Raw genomic sequence first — 25,541 nt, forward strand, 5'->3', positions numbered from 1 at the left:
AAGCCTGCCAACCCAAAGTTTGGTACAGATTTAATGATGACATCTTCATCATCTGGACTCACAGTGAAGAAGAACTCCAGAATTTCCTCTCCAACCTCAACTCCTTTGGTTCCATCAGATTCACCTGGTCCTACTCCAAATCCCATGCCACGTTCCTTGACGTTGACCTCCATCTGTCCAATGGCCAGCTTCACACATCGGTCCCCATCAAACCCACCAACAAGCAACAGTACCTTCATTATGACAGCTGCCACCCATTCCATATCAAACGGTCCCTTCCCTACAGCCTAGGTCTTCGTGGCAAACGAATCTGCTCCAGCCCTCAATCCCTGAACCATTACACCAACAACCTGAAAACAGCTTTTGCATCCTGCAACTACCCTCCCGATCTGGTACAGAAGCAAATAACCAGAGCCACTTCCTCATCCCCTCAAACCCAGAACCTCCCACAGAAGAACCACAAAAATGCCCCACTTGTGACAGGATTCTTTCCGGGACTGGATCAGACTCTGAATGTGGCTCTCCAGCAGGGATACAACTTCCTCAAATCCTGCCCTGAAATGAGATCCATCCTTCATGAAATCCTCCCCACTCCACCAAGAGTGTCTTTCCGCCATCCACCTAAGCCTCGTTATCTCTTGGTTCATCCCTATTAAATCCTCAAACTACCTTCCCTACCCTCTGGCTCCTACCCTTGTAACCGCCCCCGGTGTAAAACCTGTCCCATGCACCCTCCCACCACCACCTACTCCAGTCCTGTAACCCGGAAGGTGTACACGATCGAAGGCAGAGCCACGTGTGAAAGCACCCACGTGATTTACCAACTGACCTGCCTACACTGTGAAGCTTTCTATGTGGGAATGACCAGTAACAAACTGTCCATTCGCATGAATGGACACAGGCAGACAGTGTTTGTTGGTAATGAGGACCACCCTGTGGCTAAACATGCCTTGGTGCATGGCCAGCACATCTTGGCACAGTGTTACACCGTCCGGGTTATCTGGATACCTCCCACTAACACCAACCTATCAGAACTCCGGAGATGGTAACTTGCCCTTCAATATATCCTCTCTTCCCGTTACCCACCAGGCCTCAACCTCCGCTAATTTCAAGTTGCCGCCGCTCATACCTCACTTGTCATTCAACAACATCTTTGCCTCTGTACTTCCGCCTCGACTGACATCTCTGCCCAACCTCTTTGAATTTACACATGTCTGCCTGTGTGTGTGTGTGTACGCGCACGCGCGCACGCGCACACACGAGTGTATACCAGTCCCTTTTTCCCCCTAAGGTAAGTCTTTCCGCTCCCGGGATTGGAATGACTCCTTACCCTCTCCCTTAAAACCCACATCCTTATGTCTTTCCCTCTCCTTCCCTCTTTCCTGATGAAGCAACCGTGGGTTGCATTTTGTGTGTGTGTTTGTGTTTGTTAATGTCTCTATCAACATACCAACGCTTTTGTTTGTTAAGTTACATCATCTTTGTTTTTAGATAAACTATTTACTTAGTTTGCCATAAGCACCTTAGCCAACTTTTCTCTCTTCTGTTACTTCTTTTCCATTCAATCCAGTCTTTTTTCTGTTGTCCTGACTACATAAATCTCGTCACTGGATTGTATGCTTCTTTGTTAATATGTACAGTTTTATTTTCCACATGTTCATAATACTTTATTTTAGTCTTAGCATCTGATTTCCAAATCTAATTTCAAATCTGCCCTCTTAACTTCTGTCATTTCTTTAAACGTATCTGCACTAGATATGAACAATAAAATTTTGGAGCAAAACAAAAGCAGTTCAGTACATTTCATATACGTGTAGTCCTCCTTTTTTCCACACTTCAAGGTGAAAAACTTCCTAAAGACTGTTGAGAATATTTTGGATGATGAGAAATCTCCTTGCTTGCTCTTTTAGTTCTTAATTGCCAAATTTTTTATAATTAATGGAAGCTGAAGCATTGATACACATTCTTCATCACATTAACATAAACTGAATCAAAGTTTAATGTTTTAAGGTCTGTCGGACCAGCTTCTGTTGAAACCAGGTCAAAATCTCTAAATCTATGTATCCTAGTCAAACTTTTAATTCATACTCACTGATCTGCTCTTATAACCTTGTTATCTACAAATTGTCCATTGCAATAAGTTTATAGGTAGCTTACTCCTTCCTTATTGTTTCTTTCTGTGTGGTGAAAGATAATCTTAGGAAATACCTCCACATGGTGGATAGGAAGCTGATACACTATTTTTTGTCCTGTCTGTACCTTTTCCTGCAAAACAGAACTAAAGAATTTTTACACTTTTGGTGAATTATTTTCAGTAACAACAAATCTGGAAATGAGTTTTCAAGTTCTTTTTACAGTATTTTTCATCTAGCTTTAATGATTTCGACTGAAATACAAACATCTCATTGTACATTTCCTTTCTGCATAAGTTCAACTGCTTTTTACTCATCATATGGTGTAACTTACAGAATATATCTTCATTATTAACTGTATTAGGTTGGCACTTAAGTTCATACCATTGTTTTTGTTTTGCATGTTGGTATTCTAATTGCTATGGGTTTGTCTATTAATTATCACTTTTTGTTTGTAGTTCAACATTGCTATCTGATTTTGCATAATGTTATTCTGTTATTTGGAGACTGTGTATGGAGCTGTGGGTGCTAGGAACTGGAGTGCCACATGGAAAAATATGAGCATTTATGACATTCTTCGTTTCAGTTCAACAGAGGGGTAACAGCAGTGGAGGTAGCCAGAAATATTTGTGCCTGTGTGGGAGTAATGCTGTTGGACAGAGAACAGAAAGAAAATGGCTTTCTTCACATTAGTAATTCTCCACATTCATAAGGACCTTCAGCACTGGATGAAGACCATTTGTGTGTGTTAATTCACAATGATCCATGTCTGTGGACTCACGAACTGGCAAATGTGATTAACAGTTTCATTCCACCATTGTGCGACATTTCAAGGGGAAGGTCCAAAAATCAGGTGTACAGGTACCGCATGCTCAAAGTCAAAATCATAAACATTAGTGGATGGCCATATGTGCATCTCTGCTTGCTCTTCATAAATTGGCTCATCAACAGCTCTGACCATTCCTATCCTGTACTGGACCTGTGCGCATCCACAGAAACTTGTTACGCATCTGGTGGAACAGTGATGGAATGATGTACTATGAATTGCTTCCCTGAGGTGTAACCATCACTGCTGAATATTTATTGTCATCAAATGAGAAGTCTTGCAGATACAAGACAAGAACAACGACCATCAAAACTACGTAAAGTGATGCTCCTCCATGATAAAGCTCACCCGCATTCTTCTACACTGACAAAAAACACTATACAGAAGTTGGGTTGGGAAGTCATTCCACAACTGACTTATTCATCTGATCTTGCACCCTCACATGTACACCTTTTCCACACACTGTCAAACAACCACCAAGGTCCCTTTCCAGATGAAAATGAGCTCCAAACATGGCTCGATGCATTCTTCACCTCAAAACCACACGATTTCTACAATCGCAAGATCAAAAATTTACTCCAGCACTGTTGTAAATAGTGAAGGAGAATATATCAAACAATGGAAAATCCAGGATGGAATGTAACAATAATATGAAAAGGATCGTTGCTACTCACTATGTAGCTGAGATGCTAAGTCGCAGATAAGCACAACAAAAGATTGTTACAAAATGAGCTTTCAGCCGACACGGCCTTTATCGGCACGCGCGCGCACACGCACACACAAACATGCGCACGCGCGCACGCACGATAGTATGTGTCAACTGAAGCCAGACTACGAGCAGCATCGCATGACAGGAGAGGCAACCAGGTGGGGGTAGGCTGGAGCGGAGAGGGGGAGTAATAGCAGGGTACGGGTGGGGGACGGTAAAGTGCTGCTAGTGGGAGCATGCAGGGACGAGGTGATGAGAGGGTACGGCAACAAGGTGCAGTTGGGAGGTTAGACGGCAGGCAGGAGAGAGTACTGGAAAAGTAGAGAAGTAAAAAGACTGGGTGTATTGGCGGAATATTGTCTTTTCCAACACCTGACAGATACCAAGCCAACAACCTCATTCCTAGTCACCATATGCTCACCCACTATTACTTCTCCTTTGAAGGCATTACCTACAAACAAATCCGGGGTGCAGCTAAGGACACCTGCATGGCGTCATCCTATGCCAACCTATTGTGCGCCATCCACAGGAATCCTTCCTAAACACCCAGAATCCCAAACCCCTCACCTGGTTGAGGTTCACTGATGACACCTTCGCAATCTGGATCAAGGGTGAGGACACCCAATCCACATTCCTGAAAGATAGCTACATAAGTACCTCTGTCCTTATCAAACCCACCAATCACCAGCAATACCTCAACTTCGACAGCTGCCCTCCATTCTGCACAAACAAGTCCCATCCCCACAGCCTAGCCACCCATGCCTGTCTTATCTGCAGTGACGAGCGGTGCCTCTCAAAGTATAACAAGGGTCTCCCTGAGGCCTTTACGCACAGTAATTACCCTTATAAACTTGTACAAAAACAGATCTTCCGTGCCTTATCTTTCCCGTCACTCAACACCGTCCAGCCACAGAGAAACATTGCCCTCTTGACTCAGTACCACCCAGGACTGGAGCGACTGAATCACATTCTGCACCAGGGTTTTGACTACCTCTCATCGTGCCCCAAAATGATGAATGTCCTACCCACTATCCTTCACACCCCTCGCACAGTGGTATTCTGCCACCCACCGAACTTTCACAATGTCCTTGTCCATCCCTGAACAACTCGTGCTCCCAACCCCTTGCCTCACTGCTCATATCCTTGTAATATACCCAGAGAAGAAATAAAAACTTTGAGGTTCGCCGATGACATTGTAATTCTGTCAGAGACAGCAAAGGACTTGGAAGAGCAGTTGAACGGAATGGATGGTGTCTTGAAGGGAGTATATAAGATGAACATCAACAAAAGCAAAACGAGGATAATGGAATGTAGTCGAATTAAGTCGGGTGATGTTGAGGGTATTAGGAAATGAGACACTTAAAGTAGTAAAGGAGTTTTGCTATTTGGGGAGCAAAATAACTGATGATGGTCGAAGTAGAGAGGATATAAAATGTAGACTGGCAATGGCAAGGAAAGCGTTTCTGAAGAAGAGAAATTTGTTAACATCGAGTATAGATTTAAGTGTCAGGAAGTCATTTCTGAAAGTATTTGTATGGAGTGTAGCCATGTATGGAAGTGAAACATGGACGGTAAATAGTTTGGACAAGAAGGGAATAGAAGCTTTCGAAATGTGGTGCTACAGAAGAATGCTGAAGATTAGATGGGTAGATCACATAACTAATGAGGAGGTACTGAATAGGATTGGGGAGAAGAGGAGTTTGTGGCACAACTTGACCAGAAGAAGGGATCGTTTGGTAGGACATGTTCTGAGGCATCAAGGGATCACCAATTTAGTATTGGAGGGCATCGTGGAGGGTAAAAATCGTAGGGGGAGACCAAGAGACGAATACACTAAGCAGATTCAGAAGGATGTAGGTTGCAGTAGGTACTGGGAAATGAAGAAGCTTGCACAGGATGGAGTAGCAGGGAGAGCTGCATCAAACCAGTCTCAGGACTGAAGACCACAACAACAACAACAACAACAACATACCCAGATGCATGACCTGTCCGATACATCCTCCCACTAACACTGAGTCCAGTGCAGGCACAAACATCACTGACACCATCAAAGGCAGGGCTACCTGTGAAACCAGATGTGATCTACAAGCTCCGCAGCAATCACAGTGCTGCATTTTACATGGGCATGACAACCAACAAGCTGTCTGTCTGCATGTATGGCTACTGACAAACTGGCCAAGAAACTACTGAACCATCCCATTGCTGAGCATATCACCCAACACAATGTTCTTCATTTCAGACTGCTTCACAGTCTATGCCATCTGGATTCTTTCCACCAACACTGGCTTTTCTGAATTGCACAGGTGGAAACTCTCCCTGCATTATATCCTATGTTCCCATAACCCTCCTGGCCTCAACCTTCATTAGCCATTGACCTTACCCATCTAGCCCCTTACATGCCCCCATCCCAGCATTACACAGCCCTCTATCCCATCCATGCACCCAGTTTTATTACTTCTCTCCTTTCCTACTACTCCCCCACTCTCCCTGACCTCAGTCTGCACCTAGTTGCCCCACACTCTCCATCTCTTCCATGCCTGCTCCCACTAGCAGTACTGTATCATCCCCCAACCCCTACCCCCCCTGCCCCAGCCTCCTCCTTACAGCCACCCAGTTGTGTCTCTTTATAAACATAGTCAAAGCTTTGCAGACAAACAAAAATTACGCGAAGCGAAATGTTGTGTGAGGAGGGCTATGCGAGAGGCGTTCAATGAATTCGAAAGTAAAGTTCTATGTACTGACTTGGCAGAAAATCCTAAGAAATTTTGGGCTTATGTCAAAGCGGTAGGTGGATCAAAACAAAATGTCCAGACACTCTGTGACCAAAATGGTACTGAAACAGACGATGACAGACTAAAGACCAAAATACTAAATGTCTTTTTCCAAAGCTGTTTCACAGAGGAAGACTGCACTGTAGTTCCGTCTCTAGATTGTCGCACAGATGACAAAATAGTAGATATCGAAATAGACGACAGAGGGATAGAGAAACAATTAAAATCGCTCAAAAGAGGAAAGGCCGCTGGACCTGATGGGATACCAGTTCGATTTTACACAGAGTACGCGAAGGAACTTGCCCCCCCTTCTTGCAGTGGTGTACCGTAGGTCTCTAGAAGAGTGTAGCGTTCCAAAGGATTGGAAAAGGGCACAGGTCATCCCCGTTTTCAAGAAGGGACGTCGAACAGATCTGCAGAACTATAGACCTATATCTCTAACGTCCATGTAGAATTTTGGAACACGTATTATGTTAGAGTATAATGAATTTTCTGGAGACTAGAAATCTACTCTGTAGGAATCAGCATGGGTTTCGAAAAAGACAATTGTGTGAACGCCAGCTCGCGCTATTCGTCCACGAGGCTCAGAGGGTCATAGACACGGGTTCACAGGTAGATGCCGTGTTTCTTGACTTCCGCAAGGCGTTCAATACAGTTCACCACAGTCGTTTAATGAACAAAGTAAGAGCATATGGACTATCAGATCAATTGTGTGATTGGATTGAAGAGTTCCTAGATAACAGAACGCAGCATGTCATTCTCAATGGAGAGAAGTCTTCCGAAGTAAGAGTGATTTCAGGTGTGCAGCAGGAGAGAGTCGTAGGACCGTTGCTATTCACAGTATACATAAATGACCTTGTGGATGACATCGGAAGTTCACTGAGGCCTTTTGTGGATGATGCTGTGGTACACCGACAGGTTGTAACAATGGAAAATTGTACTGAAATGCAGGAGGATCTGCAGCGAATTGACGCATGGTGCAGGGAATGTCAATTGAATCTCAATGTAATGTGCTGCGAATACATAGAAAGCTAGATCCCTTATCATTTAGCTACAAAATAGCAGGTCAGCAACTGGAAGCAGTTAATTCCATAAATTATCTGAGAGTACGCATTAGGAGTGATTTAAAATGGAATGATCATATAAAGTTGATCGTCGGTAAAGCAGATGCCAGACAGATTCATTGGAAGAATCATAAGGAAATGCAATCCGAAAACAAAGAAAATTGGGTTCCACTACGCTTGTTCGCCCACTGCTTGATTACTGCTCAGCAGTGTGGGATCCGTACCAGATGGGGTTGATAGAAGAGAGAGAGAAGATCCAACGGAGAGCAGCGCGCTTCGTTAGTGGATCATTTAGTAATCGCGAAAGGTTACGGAGATGATAGATAAACTCCAGTGGAAGACTCTGCAGGAGAGACGCTCAGTAGATCGGTACGGGCTTTTGTTGACGTTTCGAGAACATACCTTCATCGAGGAGTCAAGCAGTATATTGCTCCCTCCTACGTATATCTCGCGAAGAGACCATGAGTATAAAATCAGCGAGATTAGAGCCCACACAGAGGTATACCAACAATCCTCCTTTCCACGAACAATACGAGACTGGAATAAAAGGGAGAACCGATAGAGGTACTCAAGGTACCCTCCGCCGCACACCGTCAGGTGGCTTGCGGAGTATGGATGTAGATGTAGATCTCTTTAGTTATACAAAAACTTTTAGGAGTTTAGGAATGCTTATACAATTTTCTTTGTTTTTAAAGACTGTGCTATCTGCCATCATACCTTACAAAATTCGATGTTTACTCAACAGCCCTACCACAAAATATCTACCAGTAACTATCCAAAGCGACCTCAAGTGGAGTGACCACATAAAACAGTAGGGAAAATAGATGTCATCTGATTTAGAAGGAAGAATCTTATGGAAATTTAACTCAGTGATAAAGAAACTTGTCTGACTGATTCTTGAGTCTTGTTTAACAAACGGGGATCCCTGCCATGTAAGAATGATGGGCAAGGAAGGGAAGGGGGGTAGGATCCAACAAAGAGCGGTGCATTTCGTCTCTGCTTTGCTTAGTCACCACAAGAGAACTACAAATATGATCAATGAACTCCAGTGGCAGGCATTAGAAGAGAGGCATTGTGTATCACAGAGAGGTTTACTGTTTGACCACAATAACTTCAGAATTTCACTAATGCTACCAGAAGTGGTGGTGGTGGTGGTGGTGGTGGAGGGGTGGGGTGTGGGGGGGGGGGGAAGGAGCACTACTTTAAAGATGTTCTTTTTTTGGCTCCGAGTGCTGCCCAAGTCAAGCTTCCCCTAAACACGGGGTTTAACAAAAAGCTTTTTCCACTGGCAAGTAACTTCTGTAAGTCAATTGGCCAAGTTTATTTCAGAAACTTGCTACAAGTACTTGTTGCAGAATTGCAGTCATTCTTAAAAACCAGGGTAGCTACCACTATTGTTACATTATCATTAATGAACAAAAATACTGATGAAATGCAAAAATAAAAGAAGCAGAAAAAAAGTGTACAAAATGTTACCACTATTTCTTTAGCTAAAATCAGAGGACTCCACTTAGACTAATTCGAGCATCACATCTAATGTATAATCAAATATTCAATAGCAGGAAATGAAAACGTGGTGCACTATTCACCAAGGTTACTGCATTTTAACTACGCTTCAATTTTTGCAAGCAGTATTTACTACAGGAGATTCAGACAATAAACTGTTTGCACTACCTTGCAAACTTATTGAAGTGCACAAAAGTAGCAGATATCAATGGGAAGGGGAGGGGGGTGTTCCTAATATTCCACCCAATTCTGTGACTCTGTGGATGATGCACAATACCATAGCAGGAAGATAGACAGTATGCCTAATAAATATGATTTCAGGATTATGATGGTTGCAAAACAGGCAAATAAACTGCAACAACTCAATGAGAAAGGCGGAACTGTTATCTAAAATAAAACAAACAAACAAGCTGTGAAAGTGTATGTCTCTGACAAAATCGCCGACAGCAGTGGCCACAAAGTAGTCCATTTAGTGCCCTGCAATGGTGATCTAAATCCGATAAAATTGGCTTGGTACAAAATAAAACACAATTTAAGGGAGAGCAATGTCACTGGTGACACGTCGAAGGAAACATTGTCTGAACTTGTTAATGCTGCTTTTGTTTCAGTCACTGCACAAAGTGCATCAGCTGGAGAAAGAGTATTGGAAACAAGCTGGGATAGTGGAAATGGCCATTGATGAAGTTATCACCAGTACCACACCATAAGTGGTAATTACGATCTTGAATCAAACAAATGGCAGTGATCTACAGTGATCAGAATATTGACAGTTAAGCACACTTTGTAAACATTACAGCTGTGCTGTAATTGATAAATGAAATGTGCAAACAGATTACAAAAATTAATTTTTGACTTTTGATTCTTAGTATCATTAGCTGTACATTCATCTACTTTATTTGTCATTACTTTTGATACATAAATAATATGCAAGTTCTAGATAAAACACTCGAGCATGAATATGTCAACAAGAACAAGCAATTGCTGACCCGACGGAGGTGTTTCTTTAGCGGATAACATTTCCACAAGTGCCGCCTCTGGTTTCATGTTAAGCACAAAACAATGTTAGTGATGCCAGCACTACTACAAGCAGCTGATGCTGCCTTCACTAACTGCTCCTCACCCCTTGGGAGGCATAATGCTGAGGCACGGCTGTTCCCGACAGCCACTGCGCCAATCTTCAACTTATTGTGGATGAACAATACTGCTGAAATTTCGAGTGAGCACTTTCGGGAAGAGTCGGACATGTTACTTCCTCCAAAACACACTTCACGAAATGACCACGAAGACAAAATTCTCGATATTAGAGCTAAAATAGATACATACTGGCAGTCATTCTTCCCATGCACCATTCGTGAGTGTAACAGAGAAAAACTGATCAGTTAGTGGTACCACAAGCACCCTCTGTCACACAGCATTACGTGGCTCAAGGAATATGATGTAGATATAGACGAAAGTCTTTTCCATTTTCGGTTGTTATTCTTGTCCAGTTTTAGTGGGTCTTCTTAAAGACAGCTCAGAATTGTCTTGTTTAAATCAGCAGATTTGATCACGCACCTATTAACCCGTCACCAAATTCTCACTTCTCTGTAATAGTTGTCTTGTTCCATTTGATATTTACTTTCTTGGTACCCACATCATCTGCTGTTTGCATAACTAATGGTGGAGAGTGGGAGTGGGACTCACCTGAGATAAATGCTACAAGGTTCCATTTCATCTAATGAATCTCTGAAGTTTAACATTATTAACACTTATTTTAATTGTAAGTAACTAGGAATAGAGGAGACCACTCACTGAATAATAGAGGCATTGTAACACCCCAAGAAACCCGAAAACCCAAATAAGAATGTCATGATAATTTAAAGTAGGGAACAGTGTTATCCTGACAGGTACGACAACTTTGACAATAATATAACACCTTAAAGTTTTGATCAACATCAATTTCAGTAATTACTGAGTATGACAAACTGCCTATTGGCTTCTGTATCGGGGTCTTCGGCCGACGTTCATCTAATGATTTTTCTGACGTTTCGCCAGCACGAGTGGCTGGCATTGTCAAAGCTTCACCCTCCATTGCCGGATTAGATGAACGTCGGCCGAAGAACCCGAGACAGAAGCCAATAGGCAGTTTGTCAACAAGTGGCCACGAAAGCCTTAACAATTTTGTATTACTGAGTATGTCACGATATATAGGTAGAAAGAAAGGTTATTTTTAATTAACCATCAAACATCTCAGTAATAACTGCCAATCAGAATGACGAAAGTTGAGTCCAAAATAATATGTCGGTCAGAGATAACATTTATTGTGGAAGAGTAGCAAACGTGGTGAAACGGAAATTAAAAGCGTCTACAATGCTCGATCATGGAAATGTTAGTCGCTTGCTAGCTTGCTTATCAAGTTGAGAGAAAGCACTGTTTGTTAAGTACCACAAACGGAACACTACGAGATTGTTTCCATTTAAAAAAAAAAAAAAAATTGTGTGACAGATGCGTGGACTTTGTTCTCAGTTACTCTGACTTGAGAACTTTAAGCGATATTCTGATAGTGTACGGTGAGTTAATGAACTTTAATGATTGGAGATATTATTGTTGGACTCATCCTTTATCAAAGTGAACAGTTACAATGAAGAATGGACATAGTATGGAAGACAGTAAAACCTGATTAGCCTGGAGTAGGAAACATTAATTCGACCACATGAAGATAATACAAATACGCCGATTGTAAAAGTTGTCGTAATTGTCACGATCACCGAATTGAAAAGCATCTTAATTGATCCGATCCATCAGTGTGCGTGTGGTGTGATTGTTATAAACTAATTGCTAAGAAGGAGCAATAAAATTGTTCATCAGTAATGGAAATCTCACGTGCTGACTCCATCGTTAATTGAACTGTGTGGTAGTTGATAATCAAAATTAATTAACTGTGACATTCTAACTGAAAGAATGACTTGAACATTGAGCATCGATAGGAGTGTTTTACCAAAATAATATCATGACGCGCGAAAGCAAGATAGCATTGTAGATTATGTCTCTATTTGCGTCGTGCCGTAGTGAACAATTATGCCTAGCAATGTAACAACGACTGATACTGAACTGCAAATGATTTTTTTCTCGCTTCAGTGGTGTGAAACGATGCCGGTGATGAATGATTCACTCAATACTGCAATAACTAACTAACAGGGCATAGCAAATCATCATAAAACCATAACAAACAATTAAAATCAGCAGTTCTCATCGCTGAGAAGACTGTGCAGACTCACAAATGGACTTTCATACATTACGCGAGGAACAATTTTCTTTACAGATTTTCAGGTGTTGTTCCACGTTGTCCGACAGGGACAACCATCACTGCGCGTTGAGTCTCCATTCCACCGACCAAGTTGTAGCAGTAGCGGCTCAATATCAACAGTGACAACAAAAGGGGAGAGGGGATGTCACAGCGTTGAGTTGTCAACAGGCTCACAGGAAAGAGTGAAAACTTACCAGCTTTTGGAGAGTTGGAGAACAAACACATGTTCGTTCTCCAACTATCTGAAAGCCAGCTACAGAACAACACTGAAGATTATATGGGTAGATTGCATTAACTAATGAGGACAGCATTGAACAGAATCGGGGAGAAAAGAAACCTGTGGCAAATTGGACTAAATGAAAGGACTGGTCGATAGAATACATTCACAGATCTCAATTAATTGTCAATTTAGTATTGGAGGGAGTGTCGGGAGTAAAATTTACAGAGTGAGGCCAAGAGCTAAGTACAGTAGGCAGGTTCAAATAGATGGGGATTGCAGTAGATATTTCGAGATGAAGAAGTTTGCACAGAAATCAACAGCATGGAGAGTTGCATCAAACCAGTTTTTGAATTAACGAACAACAAAACTTTTTTTTTCTGAATTTCCAGATTAGCTTTACTTTCAATAATACAGATGAACTATGATCCTACCTAGTCCAGATAGAAGTAGTTCCACATTGTTCAATTAAATTTGCATTTTACTTGAATACTTTGTCCAAGTCTGGAGAGTACTAAGAAACCCAGAGATAATTCTGTTGTTATGTTTGGAATCTGTTGTCACGGACACTACATTTGCACGACAATTAACTTTACCTGCAACCACTTTTTGGATACCTCGTTGCACATAAATAGGGACAGGTAAATGTAGCATTATTTTTGGCAAAATTTGCAACTATTTTTGTTGTTTGTAAATGACTAGATGCACAAATTTACAAGTTTGTCACGCTACATTAGTGAAGACAATTAAATTATTAGTTATTTGAAACTGACCGTAAAAAAAGTGCTGACTGGGAGCTTTCTGACTGGAATGTTTGCTTTTGCAAAAACTTAACACCTTTTATTCCGAAATGGCCTTTCACTTCTTCGTTTGGCTGTAATTAAGTTTTAAAGAAATGATTGTTCTGTTGAAAAGCAGCAGCATTTTCTTACTAGTTAAGTGAATGTGTCTCTGATATAAAGTGTTTCTGGACATTATTAGTCTTTTTCTGCCTAATTTGAAGATTAAAAAAATCTACAGAGCACTAACTTCGACCTTTCGTGGGCATTCATAGCCTTACGACCCGCGCTTAACAATGTTACAGATAGAACTGACAAGGCAGTAGAACCGTAGGAACGGCTATTCAATTTTAACATTAGGGGACGAATTTTGGCGAGGTCGAAAAGGTTACATATTTTGTTTTCCTATCACTACCATGCAGAGGATGGGTGCTATTGGCTACAGTCGTTGATGGTCACGAGCATAAACAGACTAGAATTTTGACTGCCACAGGGCAGGGAAACAAATGCCACCCTCATTTTGCTGGACAGCAGTTTACAACAGAACCGACACTTTGTCACAGGGATCACCAATCTCTTCTGGTGTTTTAAGGGTCGTAACCCAAATCCGTGATAGACCAGGACTAGTTGCTTCACTTATTTCAAAATAAGAAAACATTGAGTTACATACCACACAAAGCATTGGGGACGGCTACCGCGCAACTGCTCACTGAAGTTAGCAGCAGGGCTGAACAAATTATACTTGCGTTCAAAGAGGAGGGGATTAGAATTTAATGTCCCATCGATAATGAGGTCATTCAAGATGGAGCACAAGCTCGGATTAGGGAAGAATGGGGAAGGAAATTGGCTGTGCCCCTTCAAAGGAACTACGCCGGCATTTGCCTGAAGCGATTGCATTAAACGGGATTGAGGTTACTCAATAAGCTGCTTCGCTCGATACACTATCGGGCTTGTTCAAACAATCACACAACATTTGAATCGCACAGCACGAGTGCAAGGGATATGCAAGAATCTACGAGCTAGCCACAACAGTAAGCTATGACTCTTCTTTAAATACGACAATTTCATGAAACAGTGGTGGAAATAGCATTAAATCCTACTACTACACAATATCTTATTGTTTCTGAACAAATTTACAATACATTTTCTCATATAGCACACGTACACACGGATACAAAAACATTTATGCTGGTTTTTAAGTACAGGTAACAGACAAAAACAAAAATGTTGTTCTCCAAAAAATATTACTTTACTCAACCCAGTATAACATTTTATTTGTTTATAAAAAAGAGAGAGAGAGAGAGCTGCAGATGAGCAATTCAATCCCTGTTTACATATTAGAACAACAGATTTTAAACAGTTTGAAAACAAAATGGCAACATTCAGATGAAATAATCATGAAAATTACTGTTGTTGTTGTTGTGGTCTTCAGTCCTGAGACTGGTTTGATGCAGCTCTCCATGCTACTCTATCCTGTGCAAGCTTCTTCATCTCCCAGTACCTACTGCAACCCACATCCTTCTGAATCTGCTTAGTGTATTGATCTCTTGGTCTCCCTCTACGATTTTTACCCTCCACGCTGCCCTCCAATGCTAAATTTGTGATCCCTTGATGCCTCAAAACATGTCTAATCATACAGTAGAGCTGCATGTCCTCGGGAAAAATTACGGCTGTAGTTTCCCCTTGCTTTCAGCCGTTCGCAGTACCAGCACAGCAAGGCCGTTTTGGTTAATGTTACAAGGCCAGATCAGTCAATCATCCAGACTGTTGCCCCTGCAACTACTGAAAAGGCTGCTGCCCCTCTTCAGGAACCACATGTTTGTCTGGCCTCTCAACAGATACCCCTCCGTTGGGGTTGCACCTACGGTACGGCCATCTGTATCGCTGAGGCACGCAAGCCTCCCCACCAACGGCAAGGTCCATGGTTCATGGGGGGGGGGGGGGGGGGGGGGGGGGGGGGGGGGGAATTACTGAAGAATTAAATTTAGGGCAAAATATTCATTGCAATAATGTGAATGTAATTTTCATTAAGAGAATCCATTGCAACAAGACCAGCCTTGGAGATAGTAACATCAGGCGTCACTAGATCGTTGGGCGAGTGAAAGCTCGAGAATTGGATAGAATCTCGATAGCAACCATTTGTTAATTCATTAGTCGCCATTGTTACACACGAACTGCCCCCTAGCATATATTTCAGCCCGTGTTTCAGAGTTATTTCTATTAATAAAGTGCATAGTGCATTAAAAAGGCTATGACAGGTCGTCTAGTACCAACACAGCACACTAGATAGCAGGCCGATCAACAGATCGAACAAAACCTGAGATTTCCCAAACTGTGACAAACTGTTCAAACAGTTTGAGTTGTTTTCAAACACAGCCCTAGTTAACAGAATATTGTTAACGATGTAGTTGAGGCCCAACCTCTAGCAGTATTCGATGCAACTACAGTTCAAAATGTCCACCACCCAACTTGCCACATTAAAACTGTCTGCATTATATTATCTTTTGAGCTTTAGCTAACAAACAAATGCAAGCATTTCTTTCTCATAAAAAGCTAGGTCCCATGACTGAGTACTATGCTGCATCACTTGACATGTATCTTAAACAGACCATTCAACCATCCACAATTGGCAGGGCACTAGATCATTGATCGCATCGATAAATCATTGCATTCATATACTATTTTGCAAGTAGGTTTCTTGTGCACATTACCTTTCCAAATTGGGGTTCACCAGATGATGTGCAATACCACTAACTGCTTATATTTTTGATACTGTATGTGGAAAATAATGCTATTTCGAACTATCTCTGATAAACAGCTTGTATGGATAAATATTTGCTATGAAACACCATCAAGTAATTTCGCAGTTTCGCATTTAGAGGAAAAATTTGCATCTATTTTGCATTTACTGCAAAAATGCGAATTTTTACAGTCCCTACTCACAAGTGAACACAAGGCTCCATTGTGACTACCGTATTTACTCGAATCGAAGCCGCACTTTTTTTCCGGTTTTTGTAATCCAAAAAACCGCCTGCGGATTAGAATCGAGTGCAAAGTAAGCGTAAGCTCTGAAAAATGTTGGTAGGTGCTGCGAGGACTAACTTCAGCCGCGAATATATGTAGCGCTACACAGGCATGCTTTGCAGGCACAAAGATAAATACTGGCGCCAAAACCTCTGCGCCAGTAAAAAAAAAAAAAAAAAAAAAAAAAAAAAAAAAAAAAAAAAAAAAAAAAGGTGGAAGACGAGCTTTTTTTCTCCGCCCAGAGTTTCGCCCACTGCATTTTCATACATTATCCAACGAAGTAAATACAAATTCCATACTGTTCATCTTCGAATGTAGCAGCATTTCAATGTACTACGAAAATTCAACTGGCAGGACTGTTTGGGATGTTTGTCAATATGGCCAACTCTTCGTTCTGAATTTTTTCCTACCTGTGAGAAGAGATGGTTGCTAATAGGAATTTTTATGAATTGTGAATCACATGCAGCATTCTCTTCACCGTAAGAATAATACGAATATAAACATTTTGCCATGTATTCTTTCGTGTTTGCTGCTATCTCATTTAAATCCTGTCTGCCTAATAAACTACGAAACTAGTGTGAGACAACAGCAAAGGCGGAAGAATATACATATCATGTCGTGTTTATATTCTTATTATTCTTATGCCTAATAGTGATACAGTCAGAAATGAACGGCAATTGACTAGATTTGTAAATCTAAGATGACTAATTTCTGTGCAGAATGTAATGTACAAAAGAGGCATCTGCAAAGATTTTCAAACAGAGAAAATTTTTAGATAAACTCTCATTCAGAACATCTTCTATCATACGCAGTCTATTATTTGGTTCTTGTTGATCATTATCAAAGAAAGCAGCAGTGTAAGTAACAACAAATAGCACTCTCTTGCCATTGTTTCACTAATGAGATGATTCCTCTCTCTATTAATTGTAAGCGGCGGTAGCGCGCACAAAAGCAAGCCATGCCGCGAGCGGCGACAGGCCGTAAACACTCATTATCAGAATGCGACAAACAATGCATGACACAGTACAGTAATGCAGTTTAAGCTTATGGTGACGTAAACACCTATAACAAAGAGAAAGGCACTTATCAGATCAAAGAAAAATAAGCAATCGATTCAAACCTGACGAAGCACATGAAAAAGGAAGGGTACCCCTATAAATACGGATGGAGCACCTGACGCATAGCAATGGCTACCTGGTAAAGCTTAACTGCTAAGCTTATGATTCGAACCAAACTACTGTAGCTGTATCATCATTCATTCGACCTAAATTGTGTCTCATTTTACAATGGACCAACTTTGTTTCGATTTGGAGGTGTGGCCTAAAACTTTTCTCTCCCCTTGAATTTCGAGTCTCAAATTTCAGGTGCGGCTTAGATTCGAGTAAATACGGTAAGCAAGAACTTAGAAACATATTTCAAATAACTAAGTATACCAAGACTTAAAAGATGCTGAGAGTATTCCAGTTTCCTCCAACTGTATTTGTTTCATTATTTTTCTAGCAGTGGTCAACTATATTGTGTCTCCAAGATATCCAGTAGTTTTTAGAACTGTTTATCTGACACAAGCACATAAATTTTGAACAGAAGTTACCAGTTCCACTCATCATCACAGATGTCTCCACCATGGATAAAATGAGGACCTTTCCAGAAGTTCCCACAACTAGTAATGCAAATATGAATGTTCTTTATTTTCCATATTGCTGTGAATATGCAGAACCTCTATCTCTGAGGGCACTGTCACTGGCCAATCAACTGATTTGTTTGCATTTTATTGGCTGTCAGCAATAGCGAGTGCTGCATTCAACAGCAGCTTTAACAAGTTCCTACAAGACTGCTGTGGATGGGAGTGACTACCCACATTTTGCAAAAATGGAAACTGTTCCATGTATATAAACAGTGAATATTATTCAAGAGCGAGATACAGGTATTCTTGGTACACCACTGATGTTTATTGAATACACACTAACTAGTATAAAATAATCTGCAATTAAATATATTGTGGTTAAGAGTCACATACCTGATGACTTGTACAACAAGCCTGTTGCAGTTGCAGCTGACATTGTATTGAGTTCGTCATCACATCCTCTCATCCATGACAATATTGTGCCAAAGCCACTGTACATAACGGCTATGACTCCAAGGGTGTTGGCAGTTGCTGCTCCTTGTTTCATAACATAATTTAGGAGCCTGTAATAAAAAACATGCACTTTTAATATGTAGTAACCAAATCTTGAGAATACTGCATATCTGTCCATGTGAATACCGGGCAGGTACCCACATCCCACCTCAGTTACACAATTTGCAAAAGTTCTCACATTTTGACAAGACTAACATTTGATAAAACAAAGGGATACCAATTTCCATCTGGGCCTGGTGGTACGGGGTTGGTGATGCCTCTGGGTGAGAAAAATTGCCAAATCCAGGTTAATATACTGACTCAATGATGATATGGTGCAAAGGCGAGGAAAAAACTAGAGAATTTTAATTACATTTTTATAAAATATCTACAAAAATAAATAATATCTATAAAAATAAATAATATCTATCTCATTATACGCCTAACCTGGTTGATGGTGCACAGTCCCTTGCTGCAGGTTGCCTATCTAACAGTTTCACTGAGCTAGCTGGACAAACAATACTGCAGATGCAATTCAGCAGATGGACTGGACGTGAGAATTGTGTCAGCTGGAGTGGTTACAGGGAGAAATAGGTGGGAAGCACAAGGAATGACTGGGTACAGGTGGCTAGCAGCTCAGAAGGAGGCAGCAGGTGTACAAGATTGGAATACAACAAGCGGGCAGGGGCCGCACGGGTACCAGAGCCAGAGCATGATGATGATGGTGATGATGATGATAAGGAGGTGTGCATTGGGAGGGAGTTACAGGACAGAGGCATGAGAAACTGTTTGGTAGAGGATGTGTGGACAGTGGGTTAGTAAAGGAGGCTGATGCCAGAGGGATTATGAGAGGGAAGGACATGTTGTAAAGATAGTTCCCATCTAAGTAGTTATCAAACAACTGTGTTTAAAGGAAGTACCCATATGACCCATGTTTTAAAGCAGCCATTGAGCTCTGCATGTTGTGCTCAGCAGAGTGCTGTGCCGCTAGTTTGTCAACTGTTCTTGGACACAGTTTCCCAAGGGCCATTCATTCTGGTGGAAAGCTTGTTGGCGGTCATATCCACATAATATGTTGTGCAACAATTGCAGCCGATGGGCCACTTTCACAGATGGTCCTGCCTCTGATGAGATAGGATATGCCTATGACAGGGCTGCAGTGGGATGTACTGGGTGGGTGGATTGGATAGGTCTCGCATCTGTGCCTTACACAGGGTTAAGATCCATGTAGCAAGGGTTCGGGAGTGGCTGTGGCAAAGAACAGAACAGTGATGTTGCGTTGGGTGGACCAACGGAGTACCACTTCAGGAGGGGTTAGAAAAATTTAGGGCAAGATGTCTCCGATTTCTAGGCATGATTATAAGAGGACCAAAGCCCTGCACAAGAATAAGGATCAGTTGCTTCGTTCGAGATGATACTGGGTGACAAGATGAATGCTGATTGTTGGAACTGGTGGTACAATTAAAGAGAGTATGAGGATATGGCACAGGCAATCTGTGGACTATATTTGGGGGATACTGGCTGTCTTAGGATCCTTGTGAGACCGTCAGCATACTGAGCAAGGTAATTCTTGTCACTGTAGATATGGTGTCCACATGTGGTCAGGCTGAATGGGAGCAATTTCTTGGTGTGGAAAAGGTGACAGCTGTCAAAATGCAGGTATTGTTGGCAGTTAGTGACTTTAATACAAACAAAGCATTGAGGAGCCATTGGAAAGGTGTAGGTCAAAGTCTAGGAAGGTTGGGTTGAGGAGAAGCATGTGAAGCAGACGGGAGAAGTAGTGTTGAGGTAGTTGGGGATTGAGGATAAGGTCTTGGTCCTCAGTCCAGATCATAAAGATATCATTAATGAATGTGAACCAGACATGGGATTTAGGAGACTTGCAAAGTTCCCTTAAGAGTGCCCATAAACAAGTTGACAACAGTGAGAGCCATACGGATGCCTTTCGATGTGCAATCGACTTGTTTGTATATCCTCCTCTACAAGGAGAAGTAGTATATGTGAGGATACAGTTGGTAAGTTGTGTCAGGAATGAGGTGGTGGATTTGGAGTCTGAAAGCCACTGGGAGATGCAGTGTTCGGCATTAGCAAGGCCATGGGCATGAAGGATGTTGCTGTATAGGGAAGAGGTATAGACAGTAATGAGTAGGGACCCAGGTGGTAATGGGGTGGGGGTGATCGCAAGATGGTGAAGGAAGTTGTTAGCATCTTTGATTTGACAGAATGGGCTTCAGGCAACTGATTGGCAGTGTTGGCCAATAAGAGGGAAAATACATTCAGTGGGAGCACAGTAACTGGCTATAATGGAGTGTCTAGAATTGAGGATTTATGGATTTTGGAAGGCATGCAGAAGCTGTGTATGTGTGTGTGTGTGTGGGGGGGGGGGGGGATGATTGGAGAGAGATGGACTTTTTAGATGTCCAGGGATGGGCCTAGGGGATTCAGTAGGAATTGGAGATTATACATAGACACACAGTTAACCATTAGCATTCCTGTTCATTTCTTGGTCTCACACTGTCCCAGGTCCAAGGAACCACTGTAATTAAACGGCCTCCAAAGATGAGGCTGCAAACACCATTTTGAAGGTGCCAATTTCAGAAATTTTTTTAAAATGCTGTATCTCTGTAACATTTCTAAATATTTTGTTAAGAGTTTGCTTTTTCTTTGAAACGTAACCGCTTCATGATTACAATGGTATAATCCAATTGAACATATCCATCAAAGTTATTTTACTGTCATCTTATGTTTTTTTTTATAATTTACAGAAAAAAATTTATTTTCAAAAATGCCAATCCAGAAAAATTAGATTTTTCTCATGTTGATTAGTACCATGTAGCACTATATTCTCTGTAAAGGAGAGCTTCCACTTTTAAGTTTGACAGGTTTTATTTTAAAAAATCATTTTTTACTTTCAAGGGTAATGTATGTCTTCAATGAAGTTTTTTCTTACTAATTTTTTTGTCCCCCCCTCCCATGAACCATGTACCTTGCTCATGGTGGGGAGGCTTGCGTGCCTCAGCGATACAGATGGCCGTATAGTAGGTGCAACCACAACGGAGGGGTATCTGTTGAGAGGCCACACAAACGTGTGGTTCTTGAAGAGGGGCAGCAGCCTTTTCAGTAGTTGCAGGGGCAACAGTCTGGATGATTGACTGATCTGGCCTTGTAACATTAACCAAAACGGCCTTGCTGTGCTGGTGCTGCGAACGGCTGAAAGCAAGAGGAAACTACGGCCGTAATTTTTCCCGAGGGCATGCAGCTTTACTGTATGGTTAAATGATGATGGCGTCCTCTTGGGTAAAATATTCCGGAGGTAAAATAGTCCCCCATTCGGATCTCCAGGCGGGGACTACTCAAGAGGACGTCGTTATCAGAAGAAAGATAACTGGCGTTCTACGGATCGGAGCGTGGAATGTCATATCCCTTAATCGGGCAGGTAGGTTACAAAATTTAAAAAGGGAAATGGATAGGTTAAAGTTACATATAGTGGGAATTAGTGAAGTTCGGTGGCAGGAGGAACAAGACTTTGGGTCAGGTGAATACAGGGTTATAAATACAAAATCAAATAGGGGTAATGCAGGAGTAGGTTTAATAACGAATAAAAAAATAGGAGTGCAGGTAAGCTACTACATACAGCGTAATGAACGCATTATTGTGGCCAAGATAGACACGAAGCCCAGGCCTACTACAGTAGTACAAGTTTATATGCCAACTAGCTCTGCAGATGATGATGATGAAACTGATGAAATGTATGATGAGATAAAAGAAATTATTCAGGTAGTGATGGGAGACGAAAAATTAATAGTCATGGGGGACTGGAATTCGAGAGTAGGAAAAGGGAGAGAAGGAAACATAGTAGGTGAATGTGGATTGGGGGTAAGAAATGAAAGAGGAAGCCGTCTGGTAGAATTTTGCACACAGCACAACTTAATCATAGCTAACACTTGGTTCAAGAATCATAAAAGAAGGGTGTATACATGGAAGAATCCTGGAGATACTAAAAGGTATCAGATAGATTAGGAAGCAGGTTTTAAATTGTAAGACATTTCCAGGGGCAGATGTGGACTCTGACCACAATCTATAGGCTATGAACTGTAGATTAAAACTGAAGAAACTGCTAAAAGGTGGCAATTTAAGGAGATGGGACCTGGATAAACTGAAAGAACCAGAGGTTGTACAGAGTTTTAGGGAGAGCATAAGGGAACAATTGACAGGAATGGGGGAAAGAAATACAGTAGAAGAATTATTGGTAGCTCTGGGGGATGAAGGCAGCAGAGGATCAAGTAGGTAAAAAGACGAGGGCTTGTAGAAATCCTTGGGTAACAGAAGAAATATTGAATTTAATTGATGAAAGGAGAAAATATAAAAATGCAGCAAATGAAGCAGGCAAAAAGGAATACAAACGTCTCAAAAATGAGATTGACAGGAAGTGCAAAATGGCTAAGCAGGGATGGCTAGAGGACAAATGTAAGGATGTACAGGCTTATCTCACTAGGGGTAAGACAGATACTGTCTACAGGAAAATTAAAGAGACCTTTGGAGAAAAGAGAACCACTTGCATGAATATCAAGAGCTCAGATGGAAACCCAGTTCTAAGCAAAGAAGGGAAAGCAGAAAAGTGGAAAGAGTATATATAGGGTCTATACAAGGATGATGTACTTGAGGACAACATTATGGAAATGGAAGAGGATGTAGATGAAGATGAAATGGGAGATATGATACTGCGTGAAGAGTTTGACAGAGCACTGAAAGACCTGAGACGAAACAAGGTCCCGGGAGTAGACAACATTCCATTAGAACTACTGACGGACTTGGGCGAGCCAGTCCTGACAAAACTACCATCTGGTGAGCAAGATGTATGAGACAGGAGAAATACCCTCAGACTTCAAGAAGAATATAATAAATCCAATCCCAAAGAAAGCAGGTGTTGACAGATGTGAAAATTACCGAACTATCAGTTTAATAAGTCACAGCTGCAAAATACTAACGCAAATTGAATTCTTTACAGACGAATGGAAAAACTGGTAGAAGTCGACCTCAGGGAAGATCATTTGGATTCCTCAGAAATGTTTGTATACACGAGGCAATACTAACCTTACGACTTATCTTAGAAGAAAGATTAAGGAAAGGCAAACCTATGTTTCTAGCATTTGTAGACTTAGAGAAAGCTTTTGACAATGTTGGCTGGAATACTCTCTTTCAAATTCTGAAGGTGGCAGGGGTAAAATACAAGGAGCTAAAGGCTATTTACAATTTGTACAGAAACCAGATGGCAGTTATAAGAGTCGAGGGGCACGAAAGAGAAGCAGTGGTTGGGAAGGGAGTGAGACAGGGTTGTAGCCTGTCCCCGATGTTATTCAATCTGTATATTGAGCAAGCAGTAAAGGAAACAAAAGAAAAATTTGGAGTAGGTATTAAAATCCATGGAGAAGAAATAAAAACGTTAAGGTTCGCCGATGACATTGTAAGTCTGTCAGAGACCGCAAAGGATTTGGAAGAGCAGTTGAACAGAATGGACAGTGTCTTGAAAGGAGGATATAAGATGAACATCAACAAAAGCAAAACGAGGATAATGGAATGTAGTCAAATTAAGTCAGGTGATGCTGAGGGAATAACATTAGGAAATGAGACACTTAAAGTAGTAAAGGAGTTTTGCTATTTGGGGAGCAAAATAACTGATGATTGTCAAAGTAGAGAGGATATAAAATGTAGACTGGCAACGGCAAGGAAAGCGTTTCTGAAGAAGAGAAATTTGTTAACAGCGAGTATAGATTTAAGTGTCAGGAAGTCGTTTCTGGAAGTGTTTCTGTGGAGTGTAGCCATGTATGGAAGTGAAACATGGACGATAAATAGTTTGGACAAGAAGAGAATAGAAGCTTTCGAAATGTAGTGCTACAGAAGAATGCTGAAGATTAGATGGGTAGATCACATAACTAATGATGAAGTATTGAATAGAATTGGGGAGAAGAGGAGTTTGTGGCATAGCTTGACAAAAAGAAGGGACCGGTTGGTAGGACATGTTCTGATGCATCAAGGGATCACAAATTTAGCATTGGAGGGCAGCGTGGAGGGTAAAAATCGTAGAGGGAGACCAAGAAATGAATACACTAAGCAGATTCAGAAGGATGTAGGTTGCAGTAGGTACTGGGAGATGAAGAAGCTTGCACAGGATAGAGTAGCATGGAGAGCTGCATCAAACTAGTCTCAGGACTGAAGACCACAACAACAAAATTTCTTTGTAACAATGTTTATTTCTATTGTCTTTGTCGCAATTATTTCTTTTCACTTTCATTGTTGCAGATATTTCTTACACTTTGTTGTAGTTTCTTGCCAGTTTCTTTGTCGTGGTTGTTGTTCAGTGCTAATTTGTTTACTGAAGAGGCTTGTAAGAAATCTGAGACAATCCACTGAGTTCTGTGTTTTCGTGAGGAATTTGCCAGTTTACACAGTTGCAGTATGTTTTGCGAAAAGGACTGTTAAAAACGTCTTCTGACTGGGGCCACAGCAGGGTTAAGTGTACTGACTATTTGCATATCCATAAGAGAGTGATATATAGACAAACAGGTTGGGAGTAAGTGTTCTCATTTGAAGACTCCGTTTCAAAGTGAAGATAGCACAGAGAAATTACTAAAGCTATGGATGAATACACTACAGCAAAACTGACCACACTCTTCAAAGTAGAAATTACAGCCTCAGAAGAAAATGAACCAAAGCACTCTAGCACCACTTGCCAGGAATTTTTCACAAATGTCAATTCAGCTATTGAATATTGTGCACCCTACAGTGAAAAGGTGCAAGTTTTAACTATTATTCCGGAGACATTTCCAAAGAAAAATTTTTAACCACGTTCCATCAGCATCACAGTACATGGTAGACAAATCAAGAAATGTCAGGTCCGTAAAAGGAGTCTTTGGAAGACAAGATCCTTATTATGGTCATCCAGTAGAAGCAGCTCAAGTTCAAATAGTACAGTCATTTTATCTGGAAGATAAATGGGACTCTTCTCGCCAGAGTGCCAACAAAAAAGACACTATAATAGTTGAAGTTCAAAACACTGTGAAAGTGATAAGGAACATGAATTGCAGTATTAAAGAAACTTTTGCAGTTTATA

At 41.3% G+C, this 25,541-nt stretch overlaps 1 protein-coding gene across 1 annotated transcript in view; it reads right to left on the reverse strand.

Annotated features, from left to right (window-relative positions):
* LOC126240588 (mitochondrial import inner membrane translocase subunit Tim23) overlaps positions 1-25,541 on the reverse strand; it is a 73,970-nt gene that overhangs the window by 42,883 nt on the left and 5,546 nt on the right. The window contains exon 3 of the mRNA XM_049947936.1: positions 18,332-18,501. Within this exon, the coding sequence (XP_049803893.1) occupies positions 18,332-18,501 (170 nt within the window). The remainder of the gene's footprint in view (positions 1-18,331; positions 18,502-25,541) is intronic.

The sequence above is a fragment of the Schistocerca nitens genome, chromosome 1, assembly GCF_023898315.1.
Source record: "Schistocerca nitens isolate TAMUIC-IGC-003100 chromosome 1, iqSchNite1.1, whole genome shotgun sequence".
Classification (NCBI taxonomy): domain Eukaryota; kingdom Metazoa; phylum Arthropoda; class Insecta; order Orthoptera; family Acrididae; genus Schistocerca; species Schistocerca nitens.